Source organism: Tiliqua scincoides, chromosome 5 (genome assembly GCF_035046505.1).
Source record: "Tiliqua scincoides isolate rTilSci1 chromosome 5, rTilSci1.hap2, whole genome shotgun sequence".
Lineage (NCBI taxonomy): Eukaryota > Metazoa > Chordata > Lepidosauria > Squamata > Scincidae > Tiliqua > Tiliqua scincoides.
In genome coordinates this window covers 137,796,361-137,818,352 of record NC_089825.1, presented here as the reverse complement: position 1 = coordinate 137,818,352, position 21,992 = coordinate 137,796,361, and the positions used below count along the sequence as shown (strand labels likewise).

At 44.9% G+C, this 21,992-nt stretch overlaps 3 protein-coding genes across 3 annotated transcripts; all 3 read left to right on the top strand.

Moving 5' to 3' along the window:
• The first annotated feature begins 5,550 nt into the window (after positions 1–5,550).
• Positions 5,551–6,429, top strand: LOC136653816 (olfactory receptor 2D2-like). The gene has a single exon (XM_066630698.1). It carries the CDS (start codon positions 5,551–5,553, stop codon positions 6,427–6,429), a length of 879 nt encoding a protein of 292 aa, XP_066486795.1.
• Positions 6,430–9,643: 3,214 nt separating this feature from the next.
• LOC136653815 (olfactory receptor 2D2-like) lies at positions 9,644–11,371 on the top strand. Its single transcript, XM_066630696.1, has 2 exons — positions 9,644–9,684; positions 10,414–11,371. The coding sequence occupies exons 1-2, from the start codon at positions 9,644–9,646 to the stop codon at positions 11,369–11,371; spliced, it is 999 nt and encodes a 332-aa protein (XP_066486793.1).
• A 6,507-nt stretch (positions 11,372–17,878) lies between these two features.
• Positions 17,879–18,796, top strand: LOC136653814 (olfactory receptor 2D3-like). Its single transcript, XM_066630695.1, has one exon. It carries the CDS (start codon positions 17,879–17,881, stop codon positions 18,794–18,796), a length of 918 nt encoding a protein of 305 aa, XP_066486792.1.
• The last annotated feature ends 3,196 nt before the right edge of the window (positions 18,797–21,992 follow it).

Below are 21,992 nucleotides of genomic sequence, written 5' to 3'. Positions count from 1 at the left end.
GTTCCAGTCTCCATGGGGGGGAAAATAACTTGGGCTACAATCCTATCCACACTTTCCTGGGAGTAAGTCTCATTGACTATAAAGGGACTTACTTCTGAGTAGACATGTATAGTATTGTGCTTTTGGTCTCTCAGAGGCATAATAATTGAAAAATCTGAAAGTGTTTTTCTACTTACAGTCTAATAAATAGAACCGTTTCTCCAAACTATTTCATTCCTTTATAGTCGCATTTTAGGCTTTATTTGAGACACAGTTCACTGGTTTGATTAACAGCCAAATATGTTTCTTCATTCATTCTTTACTACCTCTCGCAATACAAATCTCGATCTTGGCAACATCTTTGAGTGTATCAGTGCTGAAATTTCCAGGGAGCGTTTGCCGCTCTTATAGATCTCAGCTCTTATCCACTGTCGTATAAGTGTATAAGCTGTGCTATACCAGCTTCTCATGATTTTGGGTTTTCAAAAGTATATATGACATAATGACATAACTGCAACACCCTCGACCAGGTTGTCACATTGGTTTCAATGCAAAAAGCCTTCCGCTGCATCTTTGGGCCACTTTAGACCTAGCCATTGTGCACTCTTGCTGTCAAGCAGTGAAAAACATGACCAACAGTGAGAGCCACTGGGTCAGATCAGTCAATCTGTGTTGGCTTAAGCATGAAACAAATGTGCATATAGCTCACTACTAAAGAATATCGGAAGGTGTCTCTTTATTCTCTGCATTGTTCATTCTGCAGCTTACATAAAAGGGCCTGATAATCACATGACCATCACAGAGATCTCTCTGGTGGGACTCACCACTTACCAGTCAATCACCAATTCAATGTTACCTCCTTCATGCTCATCCTCATAATCATAATGGGTGATCTGGTCACCATGATTTGACTTCTGCCCCAACCCCCTAAAGTATTTATTCCTCACCAGCCTCTCAGGCCCAAGTAACTTCTTGGCACAATTGTGTGCTTAGACATTAGTACGTCTGCATGTCGGGAAGGGAAGAATCTTTTTCAGTTGTTGCGTGTGCCACATGTACCTTTCAGGTTTTGTGGTCTGCACTCAATAGTGGTGGATGCCATGGTCTGTGGCTGGGCAGGAGGTCTGGTCTAGAGGGTAGAGCCTCCGTCTGCCTGAAGATAACATCCACAAGGTCGCCAGTTCGAGGCCACCGGCACCGTGCGACCTTGGAGCAGCTGACAAGCTGAAGCCAAGCTATTCCATCTGCTCTGAGCGTGGGAGGATGGAGGCCAGAATGTGAAGCCAGATCGGAATGAAACACCTGAATGTTGTGGTTCTTGAAAGAAAGAACCTTCTTTCAAATTGTAAAAATCCCTATTTAATAAGGGATTTAAATAAAGCCTGCCTATGTAAACCGCCTTGAATAAAGTCTTGAATAAAGACCAAGAAAGGCGGTATATAAATACCTGTTGTTGTTGTTGTTGTTGTTGTTGTTGTTGTTGTTGTTATTATTATTATTATTATTATTATTATTATTATTATTATTAGGTCATATACTGTCCCCTGGTGTATGAAACAGCCAAGAACAGGAAATGGTGTAGATGCTAGACACAGGCTCCTCTGCAGTATGAGCACAGTCAACAGGATGACCACATCGTGTGTTCTGCACTTTGCTTCCCCTGACCCCAATCACCTGGGCCATTTCTGCTATGAGTTTGTCATGGTGGTGAGACTAGGATGGACTGACACTCATGCCCCCATCATTGTGGCAGGTACTACTATCTCAGGCATCCCACTCTCTGCCATCCTGACCTCTTTTGGTACCCATCACAGTGTTGTTAGTATGCAGGAATTCAGGAGCAAGATGGAATAAGGCTTTCTGCATGTGTGCCTCCTTTTTTGCAGTGGTCTCTATGTTCTCTGGATTGCTCATCACCCCATCCACATGTCAGACTTGTTTGGCATATATCCTGGAGACTTTCAATATTCTGGTGGTTTCCCTCTTGACATACACACCTGTTCATTGCAGAACAAGGATCAAGGGTTACCCCCCTGGCTAGTGAGTCTCCCCAAAATAATAATAAGGATTCCTTGCACATCCCTTTAGGGTTCCTTCAGAATTCCTTGCACATCATGGTACATTTCCACTTTGCAAACAAAGAAGGAATTATGTCACTTAAAAAACTGCTCAGAGTATGAAGAAATTGTTCCCATCTCACACTAGAAACCCCAGAGATTTAGGAGCACTAATGAGCTGTTTATAATCAAGAGGAAAACAGGGAAATGCCTCAGGGAAGTGGTGGATCCCCCATGTGACTGAGCCAGAATCTCTGTCGCTGCTTTACGCTCTTAAATAGGAGACACTCGTGGATTTGGCAGAAACCACATTTCTGTGAAAAACACATTTAGTTCTTTCTTTGCTACATGGGACATGAGTTGGAAAATCACCAAAAGCAGCTTGTACCATCCATCACTTGAGAAGTCTTCCAGAATTGGTTGGAAGGATATCTCAAAGGACTTTGGAGCTTAGCTAAGATGATGGGGAGCATTGCTGAAGGTGTCAGGTGCGGTGATTTTAATGAAGAACCTCCATTCCCCCCAAATTCTGCAGCAATCCCCATCTCTGCAGCCCTCATCCACCCGGTTGCTGCTCCATCCATCTCGCCTCTGCTCTCTCTTCTCCACTCTCCTGCCCTTTCCTGTATCCCTTCCTTCTACCTCCTCCTTCTCTGCTTTCCTCCCTGCAAGGCTCCTCCTGCTCCTCCCACTTTTCCCCTTTCTGTCTCCATTTGACCTCCTTCTCTGGTCCTTTCTTTAGTTCCTTTTTCACTTGCCTTACCCAGGCTCCTCTGTTTCCTCCTCCAACCTGGTGGATCATGTGGAGAAGTCTGCTCCGGCCATTGGCTGAACTCATGCGCTCTACAGATATTATGATGAGCCCATAAGAGATCAGGATGACACAGAGGGGCAAGCCTAACATCCATTCCGGGTAAGATGGTGGAATGCCTCATCAAAGATAGGATCTCAAAACACATAGACGAACAGGCCTTGCTGAGGGAGAGTCAGCATGGCTTCTGTAAGGGTAAGTCTTGCCTCACAAACCTTATAGAATTCTTTGAAAAGGTCAACAGGCATGTGGATGCGGGAGAACCCGTGGACATTATATATCTGGACTTTCAGAAGGCGTTTGACACGGTCCCTCACCAAAGGCTACTGAAAAAACTCCACAGTCAGGGAATTGGAGGACAGGTCCTCTCGTGGATTGAGAACTGGTTGGAGGCCAGGAAGCAGAGAGTGGGTGTCAATGGGCAATTTTCACAATGGAGAGAGGTGAAAAGCGGTGTGCCCCAAGGATCAGTCCTGGGACCGGTGCTTTTCAACCTCTTCATAAATGACCTGGAGACAGGGTTGAGCAGTGAAGTGGCTAAGTTTGCAGATGACACCAAACTTTTCCGAGTGGTAAAGACCAGAAGTGATTGTGAGGAGCTCCAGAAGGATCTCTCCAGACTGGCAGAATGGGCAGCAAAATGGCAGATGTGCTTCAATGTCGGTAAGTGTAAAGTCATGCACATTGGGGCAAAAAATCAAAACTTTAGATATAGGCTGATGGATTCTGAGCTGTCTGTGACAGATCAGGAGAGAGATCTAGGGGTGGTGGTGGACAGGTCGATGAAAGTGTCGACCCAATGTGCGGCAGCAGTGAAGAAGGCCAATTCTATGCTTGGGATCATTAGGAAGGGTATTGAGAACAAAACGGTTAGTATTATAATGCCGTTGTACAAATCTATGGTAAGGCCACACCTGGAGTATTGTGTCCAGTTCTGGTCGCCGCATCTCAAAAAAGACATAGTGGAAATGGAAAAGGTGCAAAAGAGAGCGACTAAGATGATTACGGGGCTGGGGCACCTTCCTTATGAGGAAAGGCTACGGCGTTTGGGCCTCTTCAGCCTAGAAAAGAGACGCTTGAGGGGGGACATGATTGAGACATACAAAATTATGCAGGGGATGGACAGAGTGGATAGGGAGATGCTCTTTACACTCTCACATAATACCAGAACCAGGGGACATCCACTAAAATTGAGTGTTGGGCGGGTTAGGACAGACAAAAGAAAATATTTCTTTACTCAGCGCGTGGTCGGTCTGTGGAACTCCTTGCCACAGGATGTGGTGCTGGCGTCTAGCCTAGACGCCTTTAAAAGGGGATTGGACGAGTTTCTGGAGGAAAAATCCATTATGGGGTACAAGCCATGATGTGTATGCGCAACCTCCTGATTTTAGGAATGGGTTAAATCAGAATGCCAGATGTAGGGGAGAGCACCAGGATGAGGTCTCTTGTTATCTGGTGTGCTCCCTGGGGCATTTGGTGGGCCGCTGTGAGATACAGGAAGCTGGACTAGATGGGCCTATGGCCTGATCCAGTGGGGCTGTTCTTATGTTCTTATGTTCTTATGGGAAGATAACATCCTCCACTAATCTTATGGCCTCAGTGTGGTGAATGTCATAAACACTCCAACAGAGTTAATTCAGTACTGTAGTGTTTTAATATTTCAATATCCCTTCTGCTTTACTCCTGCTAACTGGACAACAAGGTGATTCAGCTATTTTTAACGGGGGGAGGGGGGCAACTCTCTCACTGTTCCAGCATAACCTTTTTTTCCCAGTGCTTCTTTACTGGGTTCTTTGCTTCCTTGTATCTGTTTGTAGATTGTGAATACCTCTGGAACAAAGAAAGAGTTTTTGTTACTGTTATGTACACTGTGTTGTTAACCCTTTCTTCAAAAGGCACATATAAATCTTCTTCTTTGTCGTCGTCATCATTACTACTACTACTACTACTACTACTACTACTACTACTACTACTATCAGAGTGGATGTTTCTGCTTACTAACAGATGCTGGAACAGCTATAGAGTTTTTCAATGTGAGATGGATAATGTTCTAAAATAAAAATGAATGAATGCAAGGAGTCCTGTTCTGGAAGCTAAATGAATAAGCCCCAATCAACTAGAGCAGGGATCTCCAAACCCTGGCCTGGGGGCCCAATGTGGCCCACGGCAAGCCTCTATCCGGCCCGCAGTCATCCTCTTATCCCCTGAAAGCCTCTGGCCCACTTGGCCGAACGTGACAGGTACTATGCTCTGGTTGTGTCTGGAGGGTGTTCTAAGGGCCAGAGAGGTTGAATGAATGAACCCATTCATTCATTTATTCACTCATCTGAGTTCCATCTCTAATTTATTTATATAAATTGTATATTTAAATTTTTTTTCTGGCCCTCAACACCGTGCCAGGTATTTGATGTGGCCTTCCGGCCAAAAAGATTGGAGACCCCTGAATTAGAGGAAAAACAGACTTGTCTTGATGTACACATGAAACAATTGGCAACCCACCCATAAAGCATAGGGGATGTACACATTTGGTCCCTGTTGCGCATATGCAACGTGAGGCAGAAACGATTTAAAGCATAGGGGATGTTGTTGTTTGTTTACTTCTGTATGTTGCTCTTTGTTTGCAGGCTACTGGACAGAAGGGGAGCTGTAAACAGCACAAGAATCATTCAGGTCATCCTTGCAGGACTCACCAGCTACCAAAGGATGAGGACTGCCCTCTCTGTAATCTTTCTTATTGCCTACCTGGTCACCATGGTGAGCAATTTTGTCATCATCATGCTGGTCCACCTGGACTCCCGCCTCCACACTCCAATGTATTTCTTCCTCAGCAACTTTTCGAGCCTGGAGATGTGCCTTGTGAGCAGCATCGTGCCTCAAATGTTGGCTCACATGCTGGCTGGAGACGGAAGACTAGCTTTCAATCGCTGTGTAACTCAGATGTACTTTACATGTTCTCTGGGTTGCACGGAAGGGCTGCTTCTGGGCGCCATGGCTTATGACCGCTATGTGGCCATCTGCTGCCCTCTAGTCTATGTTGTGGTCATGAGTAAGAGACGCTGCTTGATGCTAGCAGCCATCTCATGGATTTGTGGTTTCCTCTTACCTGTGTTTTTCACACACTGCCTTCTGAACCTTCCTTTCTGTGGCCACAACAACATCAACCACTTCTTCTGCAACCTTCATATGCTATCAGGACTTGTGTGTGGAGATATTCACCAACTTGAAGCCATCATCTTCGTGGGGGGAGTTGTTGTCCTGCTTGTCCCCCTCTGTGTCATCCTGACCTCTTATGGGCTCATCATAATAGCTGTAGTGCGCATGAGCTCAGGTGCCGGTCAGAGCAAGGCCTTCTCCACATGCGCCTCCCACCTAGCGGTGGTGACAATGTTTTATGGATCTGTCATGGCCCTTTACATGAGGCCTCGGTCTGGAAAAGACTCCAGCCATGACAAACACGTGTCCATCTTTTATGTAGTGATCACCCCACTTCTCAACCCTTTCATCTACACACTGCGGAACAAGGATGTCCATGCTGCAGTAGCTAAGGTGTTCCGTAAAGGAGGTGCTGGTCACAAGGACTGAGTTCCTGTTTCCATGGGGAAGGACAGACATATCTTGGTCTCACAGAGGCATAACACCTGAATAATCAAAAGGTGCTTTTTCTATGTACACTGTAATAAATAGAACAGTTTCTCCAAACTGTTTTGTTCGTTTGTATTTTTATCTCAAACCTTTTTGAGACACAGTGTTCTGGTTTCAACAATACTCAAAGGAAATAAATGCATTCATTCTTTTCCTACCTATGAAGCAATACAAATCCCAGTCTCGGCAGTGTTTTTGAGAGTATCAGTGCCAAGATCTCCAGGGAGATTTGCCACTGAGGGGCATCATCCACTGCAGTACACCAGCTTTGCATGATTTTGGGTGTCTCTCACTACATTGTCCACAACCAATTGAGTTCAAAGCAGGCTGCCTCTGGACATGTAGAGTGCTTTTCTATTTTAATCTGAGTATGACCCTTTTGGATGATATTTCTAAGATGTTTCTACCATGTATTGTTAGACACCTTCAGTGTGTCCCAAATCGCAAGTGTAATGGAGATGGCGTTTGCCTCTTTGTGTTGCTCCTTCTGATAGACCACCGAGGACAAGGGCGCATATGTATATGTACACACAAGGGTGTACACAATGTTGTGTGTATATACACACACACAAGGCAGTATAGAAGATAGGTAATGGGTGAGTGTAAATCTGCATGCATTTTACACTGAATGAATATACATTCATATACATTCTGAATGAATATACATTTTACACTGAATGAATGAATGAAAAATATATCTATATATATTCATATATATTCTTATATATTCACACATATATTTCATTCATTCATTTTTAGATTATTAAAAAATTATAAACAGTACAATGCAAAATAAACACAAAGACATAAACCCAAAATACGGTGAAGATCTGATGTAGTGATTGCCTTCTTTGGACAAAGGAAGATGGCTGAGTGTCAAATCTTCATACATTTTGAATGTAGAATGGATGATCAGAGGTTAGTTTCTCCCCCCCCCCCCCCAGTAAAATAGGGTGAAAATTTAGAGATTCCTGGCGCCAACATTTTGAGAAGTTCCTCATGAGCAAAAGGGAGTCATCCATGTATCTGATGCATTGCTAAGGTACAAGGACAGGTTGGCAACCTTCAGTCTCGAAAGACTATGGTATAAGCCTACAGCACCCGGTATTTCCAGGCGGTCTCCCATCCAACTACTAACCAGGCCTGACCCTGCTTAGCTTTTGAGATCAGATAAGATCAGGCATGTGCAGAGTAACAGTTGCTGCCCTAAGGCAGTTGCAAGGACACAGATCATGAGTTGTCCCTGTGGTCTTTGCCAGGCACCTGGAGACAAAGTAGATGTGTCTTAGCAACAGGAGGACAGATTATGACTGCCCTCATAATCAAACAAGAATGAAGGTAGTTTGATTGGAGTGGACCAGGTATAAAACTGAGATAGGCAAGTCCATTGTAGCCTGCTCTTGGTTGTGTGTGCAGCAGGACGCTCTGTTCATTTGAACAACAATAATTCTGCACTGCAGGATTCCTAGAACCAACCAAATGGAGTAAATAGTTAACTAGATTTATGGTTTCTGCTGCCTCAAAATGTATGTATTCTCTTGGAAACATCTGTTGATTGCCTCATATACTGGGGCGGAGATTTTCCCTACTTACTAACTCAAAGCATATCGAATAAAGTATTAAAATGAACTATAGTGCATGCTTGTTGGTTGACCAGAGAAACATGGGCTCCAGATGAATCACTTGGAAGTCCTGGTAAATCAGTGATCAAGGGGGGATTCTCTAACCTTGGTTTCTCTGTGCTCTGTGCTAATTTTCTATGTTCAGGGAGTTTGTTTTCACAAGCTAAAGCATTCCCCAGTGCCATTTCCCCATTTATAATAATTACACACAGCATCCTACCCCACATGTAATAAACCCCTATGACAGGTTAGGGACAGAGTGGGGGTCAGTGGCATAGCTAGAGTGGGTGCAAAGCACCAACTTGGTGGGCTGCTGTGAGATACAGGAAGCTGGACTAGATGGGCCTATGGCCTGAACCAGTGGGGCTGTTCTTATGTTCATATGTAAGTTTTGCAGGGAGACTCACCGCAACATGCAAGCAGCCTCTCCCTTTGTACGCCTCTGTTTTGCACCCACTGCCCAAAATGGCTCTGAAGGGGAGAGGCTGCTTGCACACCATGGTGAAGCTCCATGCAAAACTTGGTGCTTTGCACCCTTCTTGCTATGCCACTGTTGGGGGTACAGGTACCCCCACAGCTGCGAAAACTTAATTAGCTGTCATTGAGAATAGCCAGTTCATTAAAACCTGCCTCAGCTATGTTTGATGTAATTCAGACTTCTTCCTAATTTATCCAAATAAGCACAGATGGGGTTGCACGGGGGCTTTGAACTAGACAAGGAATGGATCAGCATGGGTGGGGTTAACATATGGCTCAGTCTCTTAGTCAAGAGAAGTTTCTGTGGAGATCTCAAATTCCAAGAGGGGTTTATAGAAACCACTGAGCAGAAGAGCTGAGTCCCTGACTTTGTGGAGACAAAAATTGATTGGGCTCATGGAGGCACAGGACACAGAGAAGTGTGGAGACCCTCTCTCAAAATCCCTTGTGTCATGACTGATAAACAGTATCATTGCATTGTTTCTTTTTTTTTTTTTTTGGTTTGTTTTTTTAACAGGACGAAGTATTCATCAATTCATCCTACAAGCAAAAGAAAATCATTGGAAGAAAATCCACTTCAGACTCCTTAACACATCATAGGGCATTTCTGCTTTGTAAGCTAGAAGGAGTTGCATCACTTAAAAAACAGACAAGCAAAAACTGCTCAGAGACAACACTGCTCCCCATCACACTGTATAATAAGAAGAACCCTCAGGGATTTAGGAGGACTAATCATTTATTTACAATCCAGATGCAAACAGGGAATTGCCCCCGGGGAAGAGATGGATGCCCCATAAGACTATTGAGCCTTTATTACTGCTTTCTGATATTAAATAGGAGACAGTGATGGATTAGACAGGAAACCACAGAAAGATAGATTTAATACTCTCTTTTGCCATATGAGATGACAACTGGACCATTGACTTGATCACCAGAAGCTGCCTGTGGAATCCATCAAGAAGTCCTCTAGTGTTGGTTGGAAGGACATCTCAAAGAACAGAATTCTAATTCTTAAGAATTAGTTAAGAAAACTTAACAAATACTCCCTGTAGGTGATGGACAACATTGTGGAAGATGCTGGGAGAGGCAATATAAGGTGGGGTAATTTCAATGGAGGACCTCAGTTTGTATTCTAGGTGGAGATCTCCATAAGGTAGCACATGGCATAAGGCATAAAGCATCACATGGCATGTCTTTCTTTTGCAGTGCAATGCTGTTTATCCTAGGTGGTGGTGTTCCAGGGAAACATGCAGTTCCTCCAAAATGTATTGGTCATTCCAGAGGTACAGAACCACACCTGAAGGATGGGCTGCCTCTGATTTGACCCTTTCTGTTTCAGCCCTGCAGGGATTATCTTTAATTTAGAACGGGGAGAGCAACTGCTCCTCTTCATCCCTTCAGAGCATCCTTCTCCACTGGCTGTTTCTTGTGTCTGTTTTTTTGGATGGTGATACCCTCTGGGACAAAGAAATGGTTTTCTGGTTTAATTTAAACTGATTGAGGAACTATTTTGTTGAAAACTGGTATAAACTATAAATACTCTTAAGCTAATAACAGTAACGGAGTGTATTTTGTTGCTTCTTAACAGAATTTGGCACACCTACGGGATTTTGCATCGCAATAGGAGTAATGATTTAACCTGATACATTGAATACAAAAGAACACAAAGAGCCTTGAATCAGGCTGAATGTGTATCAGTCTACTAGGGAGAAAAAAAAGTCGACTTGTGTTGATTTACACAAAGAACAAGTCATTCAAATCTAGCATTATTAAAGCATAGGGGGAAGCTGTTCTCTGACTATTCTCTGTTGCTCTTTGTGTCCAGGACGCTGGACAGAACAGCAGTCGTGAACCAGACAAGCATCACGCAGGTCATCCTTGTGGGACTCACCAGTCATCGAAAGACCCAGATTGCCCTTTTTGTGACCATCCTCATTGCCTACCTGATGACCATGTTGGGCAACCTAACTGTCATCTTGCTTGCCCGGCTGGACTCCCGCCTCCACACTCCAATGTATTTCATCCTTAGCAACCTCTCATGCCTGGAAATGTGTTTTGTCAGCAACATCGTGCCTCAAATGTTGACTCAACTGATGTCAGGGAGTGGAGGAATGTCTTTCAATCACTGCATGGCTCAGATGTACTTTGCTGGAGCTCTGGGTTGCACTGAAGCAGTGCTTCTGGGTGCCATGGCCTATGACCGGTATGTAGCCATCCTCCACCCTCTGGTTTATGCGGTGGCCATGAACAGGGGGCGCTGCTTGATGTTAGGTGCAATCTCATGGGCCAGTGGTTTTCTCTTGCCAGTTATATTCACATGTTGCATTATGCGCCTTCCTTTTTGTGGTGCCAAACATATCAATCACTTCTTCTGCAGCCTTCAGATGGTGCTGAGACTGGTGTGTGGAGACATTCACCACATTGAGGTCACCATCTTGGTGGGAGGTGTTATTGTCCTACTCACCCCACTCTGTGTCATCTTGATCTCTTATGCACTCATTGTACTATCTATAGTGCGCATGAGCTCAGGTGCCAGCCGGAGCAAGGCCTTCTCCACATGTAGCTCCCATCTCCTGGTTGTCACAATGTTTTATGGGTCCCTTCTGGCCCTTTACATGAGGCCTCGGTCGGGGACAGACACCAGCCATGACAAACACGTGTCTATCTTTTATGTGGTGATCACTCCACTTCTCAACCCAGTCATCTACACACTGCGGAACAAGGATGTCCATGCCGCAGTAGCTAAAGTGCTCTGTAGAAGAGGTGCTGGACACAAGGATTGAGTTCCAGTCTTCGTAGGGGGAATACGCTTGAACTCACAAAGGCACAGGACTTGAGAAAATCCGGTGGCCTGTAATAAACAGGCCCCCTGTAATAAACAGATCTCTTTGTCCAAATGTTGTGGGTATGTATTCTTATCTGAAACTCCAACTGAAACATAGTATATAGTATGACTGTTTAATGGCCAAAGGAAACAAGTTTATTGATTCATTCTTCCTCTCCTTCAAAATCCTTTTCTCTCCTACAAAGCATCTGAATCTACCCAATCATTGCAGTCTATCTGAGAGTATCAAGGCTGAGATTTTTATAGGAGGATTTGCAGCTTATAATTGCCTGTGATTTTCCACTAGATTACACCAGCTTCTAATGAGTCCCTGACCCATAGTCCACAGTCAACTGAGTTCAAAGCAGGCCACCACTGAACACGTGAAGAGTTTCTTTTATGCAGGAGCGATCCTTTTGGATGATATTTGTAGGCTAGTCACTGATACTTTTAAACTTGTAGTTCAGAAAAATGATTTTTATTATTTTTTTGGTATGTTTTTTTCTTTGTTGTACACTACTTTGAATGTTAGAGAAAGCAGTATATAAATCTTGTAAATAAATAAATAAAATAGACTATTTACAAGCCCCTTGGATTGGCAGGACAGCGGTTATTAAAATAAGGATCCTGCCTTAGTTGCTGTTTTCTACACCTTCCAGGGCTATGAACACTCTTATATCAGTCACAACCTCCTTTATGAGCAACACCTAAGGAAGAAGTATGGTCTCAGTTCAATACCAGCACAATGCTTTTCCATTCAGATCAGTATCGTTTTGTAATAGTCTTGGGACGGCCTAATAGGTTGGTAGCTTCTCGATATGCGGACTATACTGGGTGAGATCCAGTCACATCCTTTCAACAGTTAATTCAGAGAGTGCTTAATTCATCTTATCTCCACTACCCATGCAAAAAAAGGCACGTGCTGTATCTTAAGAGGGGTGGCTTAAGGTTAACTCGGGAGGGGGGGCAAATGGGAGGTAAGAAAGATTATTACTCACCCGTGTGTAATACTGGGGCCACCTATGGGTCTCCTTGGACATATGCCACCTATTTTCTTGGGCTATATCGGAGAAGGGGAAAAGGGCAGAACATTTACAAAAGAGGAGATAAGATCCAGCATGCATCGCTGCTGCTGGATCCACCTCTCCTCTCCCATCTCCTCCCTGCCCTGGTTTCTCCTCCTCCCCAGCTCCCCCATTCCTCCAACTCCCTCCCCCATCCCTCTCACCACCACTGCTTTTCCTGGTGGATGGTGTCTTCACTACCAGTGAACATACATGGCTGCCATTGACTGCACTGGTGGCCTTGTTGTACTTGACAGCAGTGTTGGCAAATATGATGACGGTACACGACATGCATTGGAACTTAGACATTTCTGCCCAGAACCTGATGCTTCCCCTGGCAGGATGTGTGATCCGCTGGTGGCTCCTAAAGGGTAAGATTGGGCCATAAACCAGGAATCAAAAGCCAACAGTCATGTAACAGGTTTCTCTGGGGGACTGACAAGGGCTGTAGTGCTTTCAGGGGACTATCTGTCCTTTCAGTAGGTGAGGCTGATGGGGTGGAGAAGAGATTTGAATTCAGATTAGATTTCTGAGACAAGCAATAAGATGAATTTTGCTGACATGGCTACAGCCCCTGATAGCAGGCCTAATGTGTGCTCTTCACCACATAAGAAGACCTCACTGGATCAGGCCAAAAGTCCATCTAGTCCAGTTTCCTGTATCACCAGATGCCTCAGGGAGTAGGCAAGAGAACAAGAGACCTGCATCCCAGTGCCCTCCCTTGCATTTGGCATTCTGAGGTGGCCTACTTCTAAAATCAGGAAGTTGCAAATACCCATCATGGCTTGAACCTGTCATGGGCTTCTCCAGAAATTTGTCCAATCCCCTTTTAAAGGCATCTAGGCCAGAAGCCATCATTACCACATCCTGTGGCAAGGAGTTCCACAAGCTAATTATATGCTGGGTAAATAAATATTTTCTTTTGTCTGTTCTAACTCGGAATACTAATGAACCACATAATGAACCACGTTGAATTATCTGTTCTCTGGGGATCTATATCAGTGGATCTTCACAGCCACAGTAGCAAAAAAAAATATGAAGGAAACACAATTTAGGGTTCCTTGACACATCCTGGTGTGCATCTCCCTTACCAAATTAGAAGTGCATCATTTTACTTTTAAAAAGAACTGCTCAGAACGTGAAAAATATGGTTTCATTTTCATAGGGAGAAGCCTCAGGGATTTAGCAGCACTAATTACCTGTTGACAATCCAGATGGAAGCAGGGAATTGCCTCAGGGAAGAGATGGATTCCCCAAGTGAGGGAGCCAGAATCTTTATTACTGCTTTGTGATCTAAAATAGGAGACAGTCGTGGATGAGACAGGAAGCTGCAGAAAGACACACTTAATTTTCTCTTTTGGTAGATGGGATGACATTTGGACCATTGACTTGATCATCAGAAGCAGCACCTGGAATCCATCGCCTTGCCTGGAAGAAATTAATCTTATTGCTCATTCCAGTGGCGTAACTAAAGGGAGTGCAAAACACTAACTTTAGCCGGGAGCCTCACCGCAGTGTGCAAGTGGCCCCTCCCCTTTGGAGGCATGTGAATGCCTCCATTTTGCTCCCACTGCCCAAAATGGCTCTGAAGGGGAGGGGGAGGAGCCCCTTGCATGCTATGGTGAGGCTCAAAGCTTAGCGCTTTGCACCACCCTCTAGCCACGCCACTTGCTCATTCGACGAAATATGTCTCTTGAAAGTGTTCTGTGGTTGGATCTCAGTTCAGCCTTCAAATAGTTGAGTCTATGACATGCTCATGGTTATCACAGGTGAAGAACTCCACAAGGGAGCATGTGCCACATCTGTGTTTCAGGTGTGCAGCTGCCTATCTAAGGTCGAGGGGTTTAAACTGGTTTGAAACAACCTTACAGTTCCTCTGAACTGTATTAGTGGTTCCTTGAAGAAAAAATCAGGAGTAGGAGAGAATCCTTATGAAAAAAACTGATTACATCCACACCACTTCTGATCTTCCCTTGCCTTATGCAGCTGCAGTTGTGTATTGGTGATCTTGGTCATATTCTCCATAATCCTTTACAATACAGTGCATATTTTATTTTTTGAAGATGGGCAGGTATTCCTGTGCAGATGAACCAATGTGGGTGAGTATTCTTTGGAGGTAGATGGCCTGCAAACCTCTGAGAGAATGCCAAGCAGTCAGTGGCATAGCTAGAGGGGGTGCAAAGCACTAAAAGCACAATCCTGAGGTGTACTTTGGCCAACGCAAGTTCCTTGTGCTGACCCAGGAGCTTCGCAAATGTGCTGTAATGTGCGCCACTATGAGGGGAAATAGGCCAGCACACTGTTTTGCGCAGGCCTCCCCCTGCCAACGCGGAGAAGGTGAGTTGCGTTGGCCAAGCTCGGGGGATGCAGGGGTCTGGGAGGGGTGTGGGGAGGGCAGGGAGAAGGCAAGAGGGAGATGTTTTGGGACAGGGTAGGGTGGGCGGCAGGTGTTCCCAGGAGCGAGCAGGTGGGGAGTGGGAAGCGGGGCCAGGATCCAACAGTTACGCCAGATCCTAGCCCCATTCTGGGTTGCGCAGAGTGGCCCCTGGACACTCTGTTCTGCTTGGATCTGCACCACCTCATCGGGTGGCACAGATCCAAGTAGACCCATTGGGGCCACACAGTGCCACATGGGGTAAGGGGAAAAGTTTCCCCTTGCCTTAGGCTGCACTGCTTTTGGCCCCAAACTTGTGCTGGATGCAATGCAGGCCCACTGGCCTGCCTGTTTCCAGCGCAAGTTAGAATTGTACCCTAAGTTTTGCAAGGAGCCTTACTGAAATGTGCAAGTGGGCCCTTCTCTTCCCCTTTGGAGCCATTCCTGATGGTGGGAGCAAAACGGAGGTGTTTACCTCCACACCTAGTTTTTACTCATGATATTCTTAAGAACAATGGAGTGTATTTTGTTGCTTTCAATCAGCATTTGGCTATTTGTAATCACACAGTGTGGGATGGCTAATGGTTCAAAGCAGTAAATGAAAAAGGAAGGAGTGCCAAGAGGCCAGTGCTTGAAACTCTTAGAAAGTGTGCCAGTTTCCCATGGGATAAATGAAGACTTCTGTTCATCCAAGTTGCTATCCTATGCTTACTTCCCTGAGAATAGCTGTCATTAAACCTAATTGGATATTTGCTGAGTAGGCATGCGTAGAATTCTGCTGTTACATATGGAGTAATTGGTTATCCACATACACCATAATTAAAGCACAGGAAAGCAGGGATGGCCCATGACTCAGATGACTTGGACTTGAGTCACAAAAACATGTGTTTTTTGCAACTCCTATAGACTCAGGTCATTGTCAAAAACTTTGGCACTGACTTGGGACTCAGGGGCTTTACCCTAAAAATGAAAAGTCTTGAGTAGACTTGAAGCAAGACTCACTTTTATGTGTGCTTGCTTCCTTTTTTTTAACCACTTCCATGGCTCAACTTGTTTCTTGAAAAGACTTGGACTCAAGTCAAAATGATGCAAAAAATGGCTCTGAACATGTTGTTACAACCACCTGTTTTGACTTGTGGGCAACTTGAATCGAGTGGGGCAGAGACTTGGGACTCAACTCGAAACTCAGTGATGTGACTCAAACATCAAGGGCTGCCATTGTCATCACTGGTGCTGATGTTAGTTATTTATACAATTAATAAATTAATTCAAGGATGGCTTCAGGAGGCATGGGGTGAATGCCATCTTCCCAATGGCCCTCCAAGGGCCCCCCCCAAAGAAAAAAAATTGCAAAAGCCATTTCAGGGCTACGTGACACATCATGGTCATGTTCAATTTCCCATTTCCCATACCTTTAAAAATGACTGCTCAACCTATGAAAACACTGTTCCCATATCACAAGGAGAAGCACCAAGGATTTAGGTAGCCTAATTACAGTTCTGATGAGAGCAGCAATCGCCTGAGGAAAGAGAAGGAAGGCCCATGGGACAGTACCAGAATCTTTATTAGTGCTTTGTGATCTTAAATAGGAGGCAGTCACAGGTTAGTCAAGAACCCATAGAAAGTAAAGGATGTTACTTCTCTTTGCTACATGAGAAGACAGTTGGGGAACAGGAGCCTGTGACACGCGTAATCTTAGAATCCTTGCACAATTGCTTGGAAGGACATCTGTAAGGTCCTTGAAGTTTAGTTACGCTACCTCCTCCTGAAGGTGATGGACAACATGGTTGAAAGTGCTGGGCGTGACAGGATCAGGTGGGCAAATTTCAGTGAGCAATCTCAGTCCACCTCAGTTTTGCATCATGCTTGTATTTCTGTTCAGTGCCAAATTCCACCCTGAAAGTGATAAAGGTTAAAATAGAACTCATGCCCAGTGAACTGTGTCTATTGGAACCGATCTTTGTTGGATGTCAGCCCAGTTTTTATGATGGCATTATACATAGTTGAGCCCAAGGAAAGCTTCACTCGAGAACTGCTCTCCTGGTCTAGCTTTTGCGTGTGCTTGTGACTTTGTTGTGTGCATGTTCTTTCTTTCTTTCTTTCTTTTTTATGCTTCTGGGGCTTGACTCGCTTATCAAAAAAGACTCAGACTTGAGTCAAAATGGCTTGAAAAATGACTCTGGATGAGTCACGACAGCCACTGTTATGACTCGTGGGCAAATCGAGTGAAGGGGGGCAGAGACTTGGGACTCGACTTGAATCTTGGCACCGTGGATATGGCACATCCCTGGTTTCTTCTGGGTAAACATGCATAGGATTGTGCTGTTACATATGTAACATGCGGCCATCCAAACTGGCCATAATTTAATATAGGGAAGCTGCTCATTCTCTCTGGTGGTTTTTACAGAACAGGAGCCGTAAACCAGACAAAGACTTGGACGCAAGTCAAAATGATGCAAAAAATGGCTCTGGACATGTCGTAACGACTGCCTGTTATGACTTGTGGGCAACTTGAATCGAGTGGGGCAGAGACTTGGGACTCAACTCGAAACTCAGTGGTGTGACTCTGGAGCATCCGTGCAGGAATGCTATCCATTAACTACTCACTTGTGGTCTTTATCTCCAGGATAAGGTATCTCCAGGTTATCTCTGGACATGTCGTAACGACCGCCTGTTATGAATTGTGGGCAACTTGAATCGAGTGGGGCAGAGACTTGGGACTCAACTCGAAACTCAGTGGTGTGACTCTGGAGCATCCGTGCAGGAATGCTATCCATTAACTACTCACTTGTGGTCTTTATCTCCAGGATAAGGTATCTCCAGGTTATCTCTGGACATGTCGTAACGACCGCCTGTTATGAATTGTGGGCAACTTGAATCAAGTGGGGCAGAGACTCGGGACTCAACTTGAAACTCAGTGATGTGACTCTGGAGCATCTGTGCAGGGATGCTGTCCATTAACTACTCACTTGTGGTCTTTATCTCCAGGATGCTGGACAGAACAGGAGTTATCAACCAGACAAGCATCATGGATGTCATCCTGCTGGGACTCACCAGCCATCGAAGGACACAGATTGCCCTTTTTGTGGCCATCCTCATTATTTCTCTGATCACTATGTTGGGCAACCTAATGGTCATCTTGCTTGTCCAGCTGGACTCCCGCCTCCACACCCCAATGTATTTCTTCCTCAGCAACCTCTCAGTCCTAGAGATGAGTTTTGTCAGCAACATTGTACCTCAAATGTTGGCTCATCTGCTGACAGGGAATGGAAAAATCTCATTCAATCGGTGTACCGCTCAGATGTACCTTGGAGGGGCTCTGCTTTGCACGGAAGGACTCCTTCTGGGTGCCATGGCCTATGACCGGTATGTGGCCATTTGCTGGCCTTTGGTCTATGTCATGGTCATGAGCAAGGGTCGCTGCTTGATGCTAGCTGCCATCTCATGGGCCTGTGGTTTCCTCTTACCTGTGGTATACACGCACTGCATTCTGCATCTCCCTTTCTGTGGCCCCAATATCATCAACCACTTCATCTGCAGCCTTCAGATGGTGCTGAGACTGGCATGTGGAAACATTCACCACATTGAGGTAATCATCTTGGCGATTGCAGCTTTTGTCCTACTTGTCCCTCTCAGTGTCATCCTGACCTCTTATGGGCTCATCATAGCATCTGTAGTGCGCATGAGATCAGCTGAAGGCCGGAGCAAGGCCTTCTCCACATGTGCCTCCCATCTGGCAGTGGTGACAATGTTTTATGGATCTCTCATGGCTCTCTACATGAGGCCTCGGTCAGGTACGGACTCCAGCCATGACAAACATGTCTCTATCTTTCATGTTGTGATTACCCCACTTCTTAACCCTGTCATCTACACATTGCGGAACAAGGATGTCCATGCCTCAGTAGCTAAGATTCTTTGTAGGAGAGCTGCTCAACACAAGGGCTAAGTTCCAAACTCCATGGGGAGGGATTCCTTTGGCTCAGGCACAGAGTGGACAAATCTGGTAGTCTTCTCTCTACATCTACTAGAATAAAGAAAACTGTATTGCCAACATTGCGTCCATTGTGTCTTATCCAAAACTTTAGCTGAGATCCTTTATATTGGTGATAGAACAGTCTTAAAGAGTCAATGGAATTGTTTTTTAATAACTTGAAATACTGTACTGAGAGGGACACGATACAGAGTGGAACTGCAAGAGGGGCAAAGTCATCCTATCCTATCTGCTCTGGTTTTGCCCCATTTCCCATGCTTCTCCTGACAGTAGTGTTAAAAAAAAAGTCTAAAAACACCAGGTAATCTTACACATTCCACATAAGAAGAGCCTCACTGGATCAGGCCAAAGGGGGCCCATCAAGTCCACCTTCATGCATCTCAGTGGTTCACCAGGGACACCCTGTCCGCCTCAGGGAATGCACAAGACAACAAGAGCCCTGCACCCTGCTGTCCACCATTGCACCTGGCATTTAGAGGTAGCCTACTTCTAAAATCAGGAGTTTCTACATACCCATTATGGCTTGTAACCTCTGATGGACTTTTCCTCCAGAAATGTGTCCAATCCCTTTTTAAAGGCATCTAGGCCAGATACCATCACAACGTCCTGTGGCAAGGAGTTCCACAGACTAATTGCATGCCGGGTAAAGTAAGACTTTGCTTGTCTGTCCTAACTCTTCCAACATTTAATTTTAGTGGATGTCCCCTGATTCTGGTGGTGTATGAAAGGGGAAAGAGCATCTCTCTGTCCATTCCCTCATAACATCCATCCCCACATAACAAATACTCTGATTCAAAAGGAAAAGGGGCATCTCTTTACCTCCAGTCACTTCCTCACATCTGAAAACTACTGGTGGCCCCTGTGTCTGATTGCAAAGCTCATGTGATCATGTTGCACTTCTGGTTCAAGGAGAAATTCCCGATCTGGTCCTGGTGTTAACAGAAATCCATATCCATACAGGGTGCTGTGTTAAGATGGCCTTTGGCACTGGGTTCCCCCAGAAGCTTTGGCTATCCAAGTAACGCCTTCTAGGAGAAGCCCCATATGTTGAATATGCTTACTGCAGTGATCAGAGGGGCTGGAATTTAAACAAGTTCCTCATACGTTCAAAATACAGTGGCATTTCAAATTTCACTGCAGGCGACCGGAATAATTCAGTTTTAAATCAAGTTTGACTCTCTCTTTGCAAGGCTGTCAGCCCAACCTTCACACTGGACTAGGACAGAGCTATCCTTGTAATATGGATCATGTAATATGTGGATCATGTAATATGGTGGATATTGAGTTCCTAGAGCACATGTAGATGTAGCATTGACCTCTATGAACTGGGAAAGTGACCATGAACACACACAAAACACCCCTGCAATTATGCGTTTCAAGGGAAGACTATGGCAGAAATGTATTGGACGTTGCCTGTTTTGAAGATTGGTGATAGTTGTCAAGGTTGAACAAAAAAACATCTTATCCACTACCTCTAAAACCCATCCTATCCTTTTCCTCCCTCTCTGATGCTGCTGCAGCACCAAAAAGGCATGCACTGTATTGGAGGAGGGAATCAAGAGGCTTGGAGTGAAAAGGGGAATTATTTCCCCTTAGCCCTCAGTATGCCTACCGCTTGCCACTTGGTTTCCTCTGACCTGTGCCACCTCATTAGCTGGTGCATGTCTGAGGACAAGAAATTGACATAAGGGCTTGGAAAGAAGTGATGGGATCCAGCTTGATTCATTTCTCCTAACCCCCTTCCTAGACCCAATACCATAGCCCACTTGGACTTCACTTGGACTTGTCCCAGCTATATAGCTGGTGAAGATCTGATTAGACCCATCCCAACCTTGGAGGCTTATCCTGAGGTAAGGAACCAAAATTTGCTAACCCTAGGGAGAACTCAAGGACCTCCCTCCCCCAGTAGGATGCAACACAAGCCGGTTTTACACAGTTCCATTGGTGGGGGGACAACGACATAGGGTTGGGTTGTAACACATGGACTTTGATCACAAAGGTGTACAGAAAATTTTCGTTGAAGGGCATTCCATAGAGGATTCAGACACTCAAACATCAAGGGCTGCCATTGTCATCACTGGTGCTGATGTTAGTTATTTATACAATTAATAAATTAATTCAAGGATGGCTTCAGGAGGCATGGGGTGAATGCCATCTTCCCAATGGCCCTCCAAGGGCCCCCCCCCCAAAGAAAAAAAATTGCAAAAGCCATTTCAGGGCTACGTGACACATCATGGTCATGTTCAATTTCCCATTTCCCATACCTTTAAAAATGACTGCTCAACCTATGAAAACACTGTTCCCATATCACAAGGAGAAGCACCAAGGATTTAGGTAGCCTAATTATCTACAGTTCTGATGAGAGCAGCAATCGCCTGAGGAAAGAGAAGGGAGGCCCATGGGACAGTACCAGAATCTTTATTAGTGCTTTGTGATCTTAAATAGGAGGCAGTCACAGGTTAGTCAAGAACCCATAGAAAGTAAAGGATGTTAATTCTCTTTGCTATATGAGATGACAGTTGGGGAACAGGAGCCTGTGACACGCGTAATCTTAGAATCCTTGCACAATTGCTTGGAAGGACATCTGTAAGGTCCTTGAAGTTTAGTTACGCTACTTCCTCCTGAAGGTGATGGACAACATGGTTGAAAGTGCTGGGCGTGACAGGATCAGGTGGGCAAATTTCAGTGAGCAATCTCAGTCCACCCCAGTTTTGCATCATGCTTGTATTTCTGTTCAGTGCCAAATTCCACCCTGAAAGTGATAAAGGTTAAAATAGATTTAGAACTCATGCCCAATGAACTGTGTCTATTGGAACTGATCTTTGTTGGATGTCAGCCCAGTTTTTATGATGGCATTATACATAGTTGAGCCCAAGGAAAGCTTCACTCGAGAACTGCTCTCCTGGTCTAGCTTTTGCGCGTGCTTGTGACTTTGTTTTGTGCATGTTCTTTCTTTCTTTCTTTCTTTCTTTCTTTCTTTCTTTCTTTCTTTCTTTCTTTCTTTCTTTCTTTCTTTCTTTCTTATGCTTCTGGGGCTTGACTCGCTTATCAAAAAAGACTCAGACTTGAGTCAAAATGGCTTGAAAAATGACTCTGGACGAGTCATGACAGCTACTGTTATGACTTGTGGCAAATCGAGTGAAGAGGGGCA

Bases quoted from the DNA above. Each gene is read 5' to 3' on its own strand.
- LOC136653815 (XM_066630696.1), top strand. From the start codon at position 9,644: ATGGACAACATTGTGGAAGATGCTGGGAGAGGCAATATAAG. The intron at 9,685-10,413 runs GTGGGGTAATTT...CTTTGTGTCCAG, and splicing joins GCTGGGAGAGGCAATATAAG to GACGCTGGACAGAACAGCAG.
- LOC136653814 (XM_066630695.1), top strand. From the start codon at position 17,879: ATGGATGTCATCCTGCTGGGACTCACCAGCCATCGAAGGACACAGATT.
- LOC136653816 (XM_066630698.1), top strand. From the start codon at position 5,551: ATGAGGACTGCCCTCTCTGTAATCTTTCTTATTGCCTACCTGGTCACC.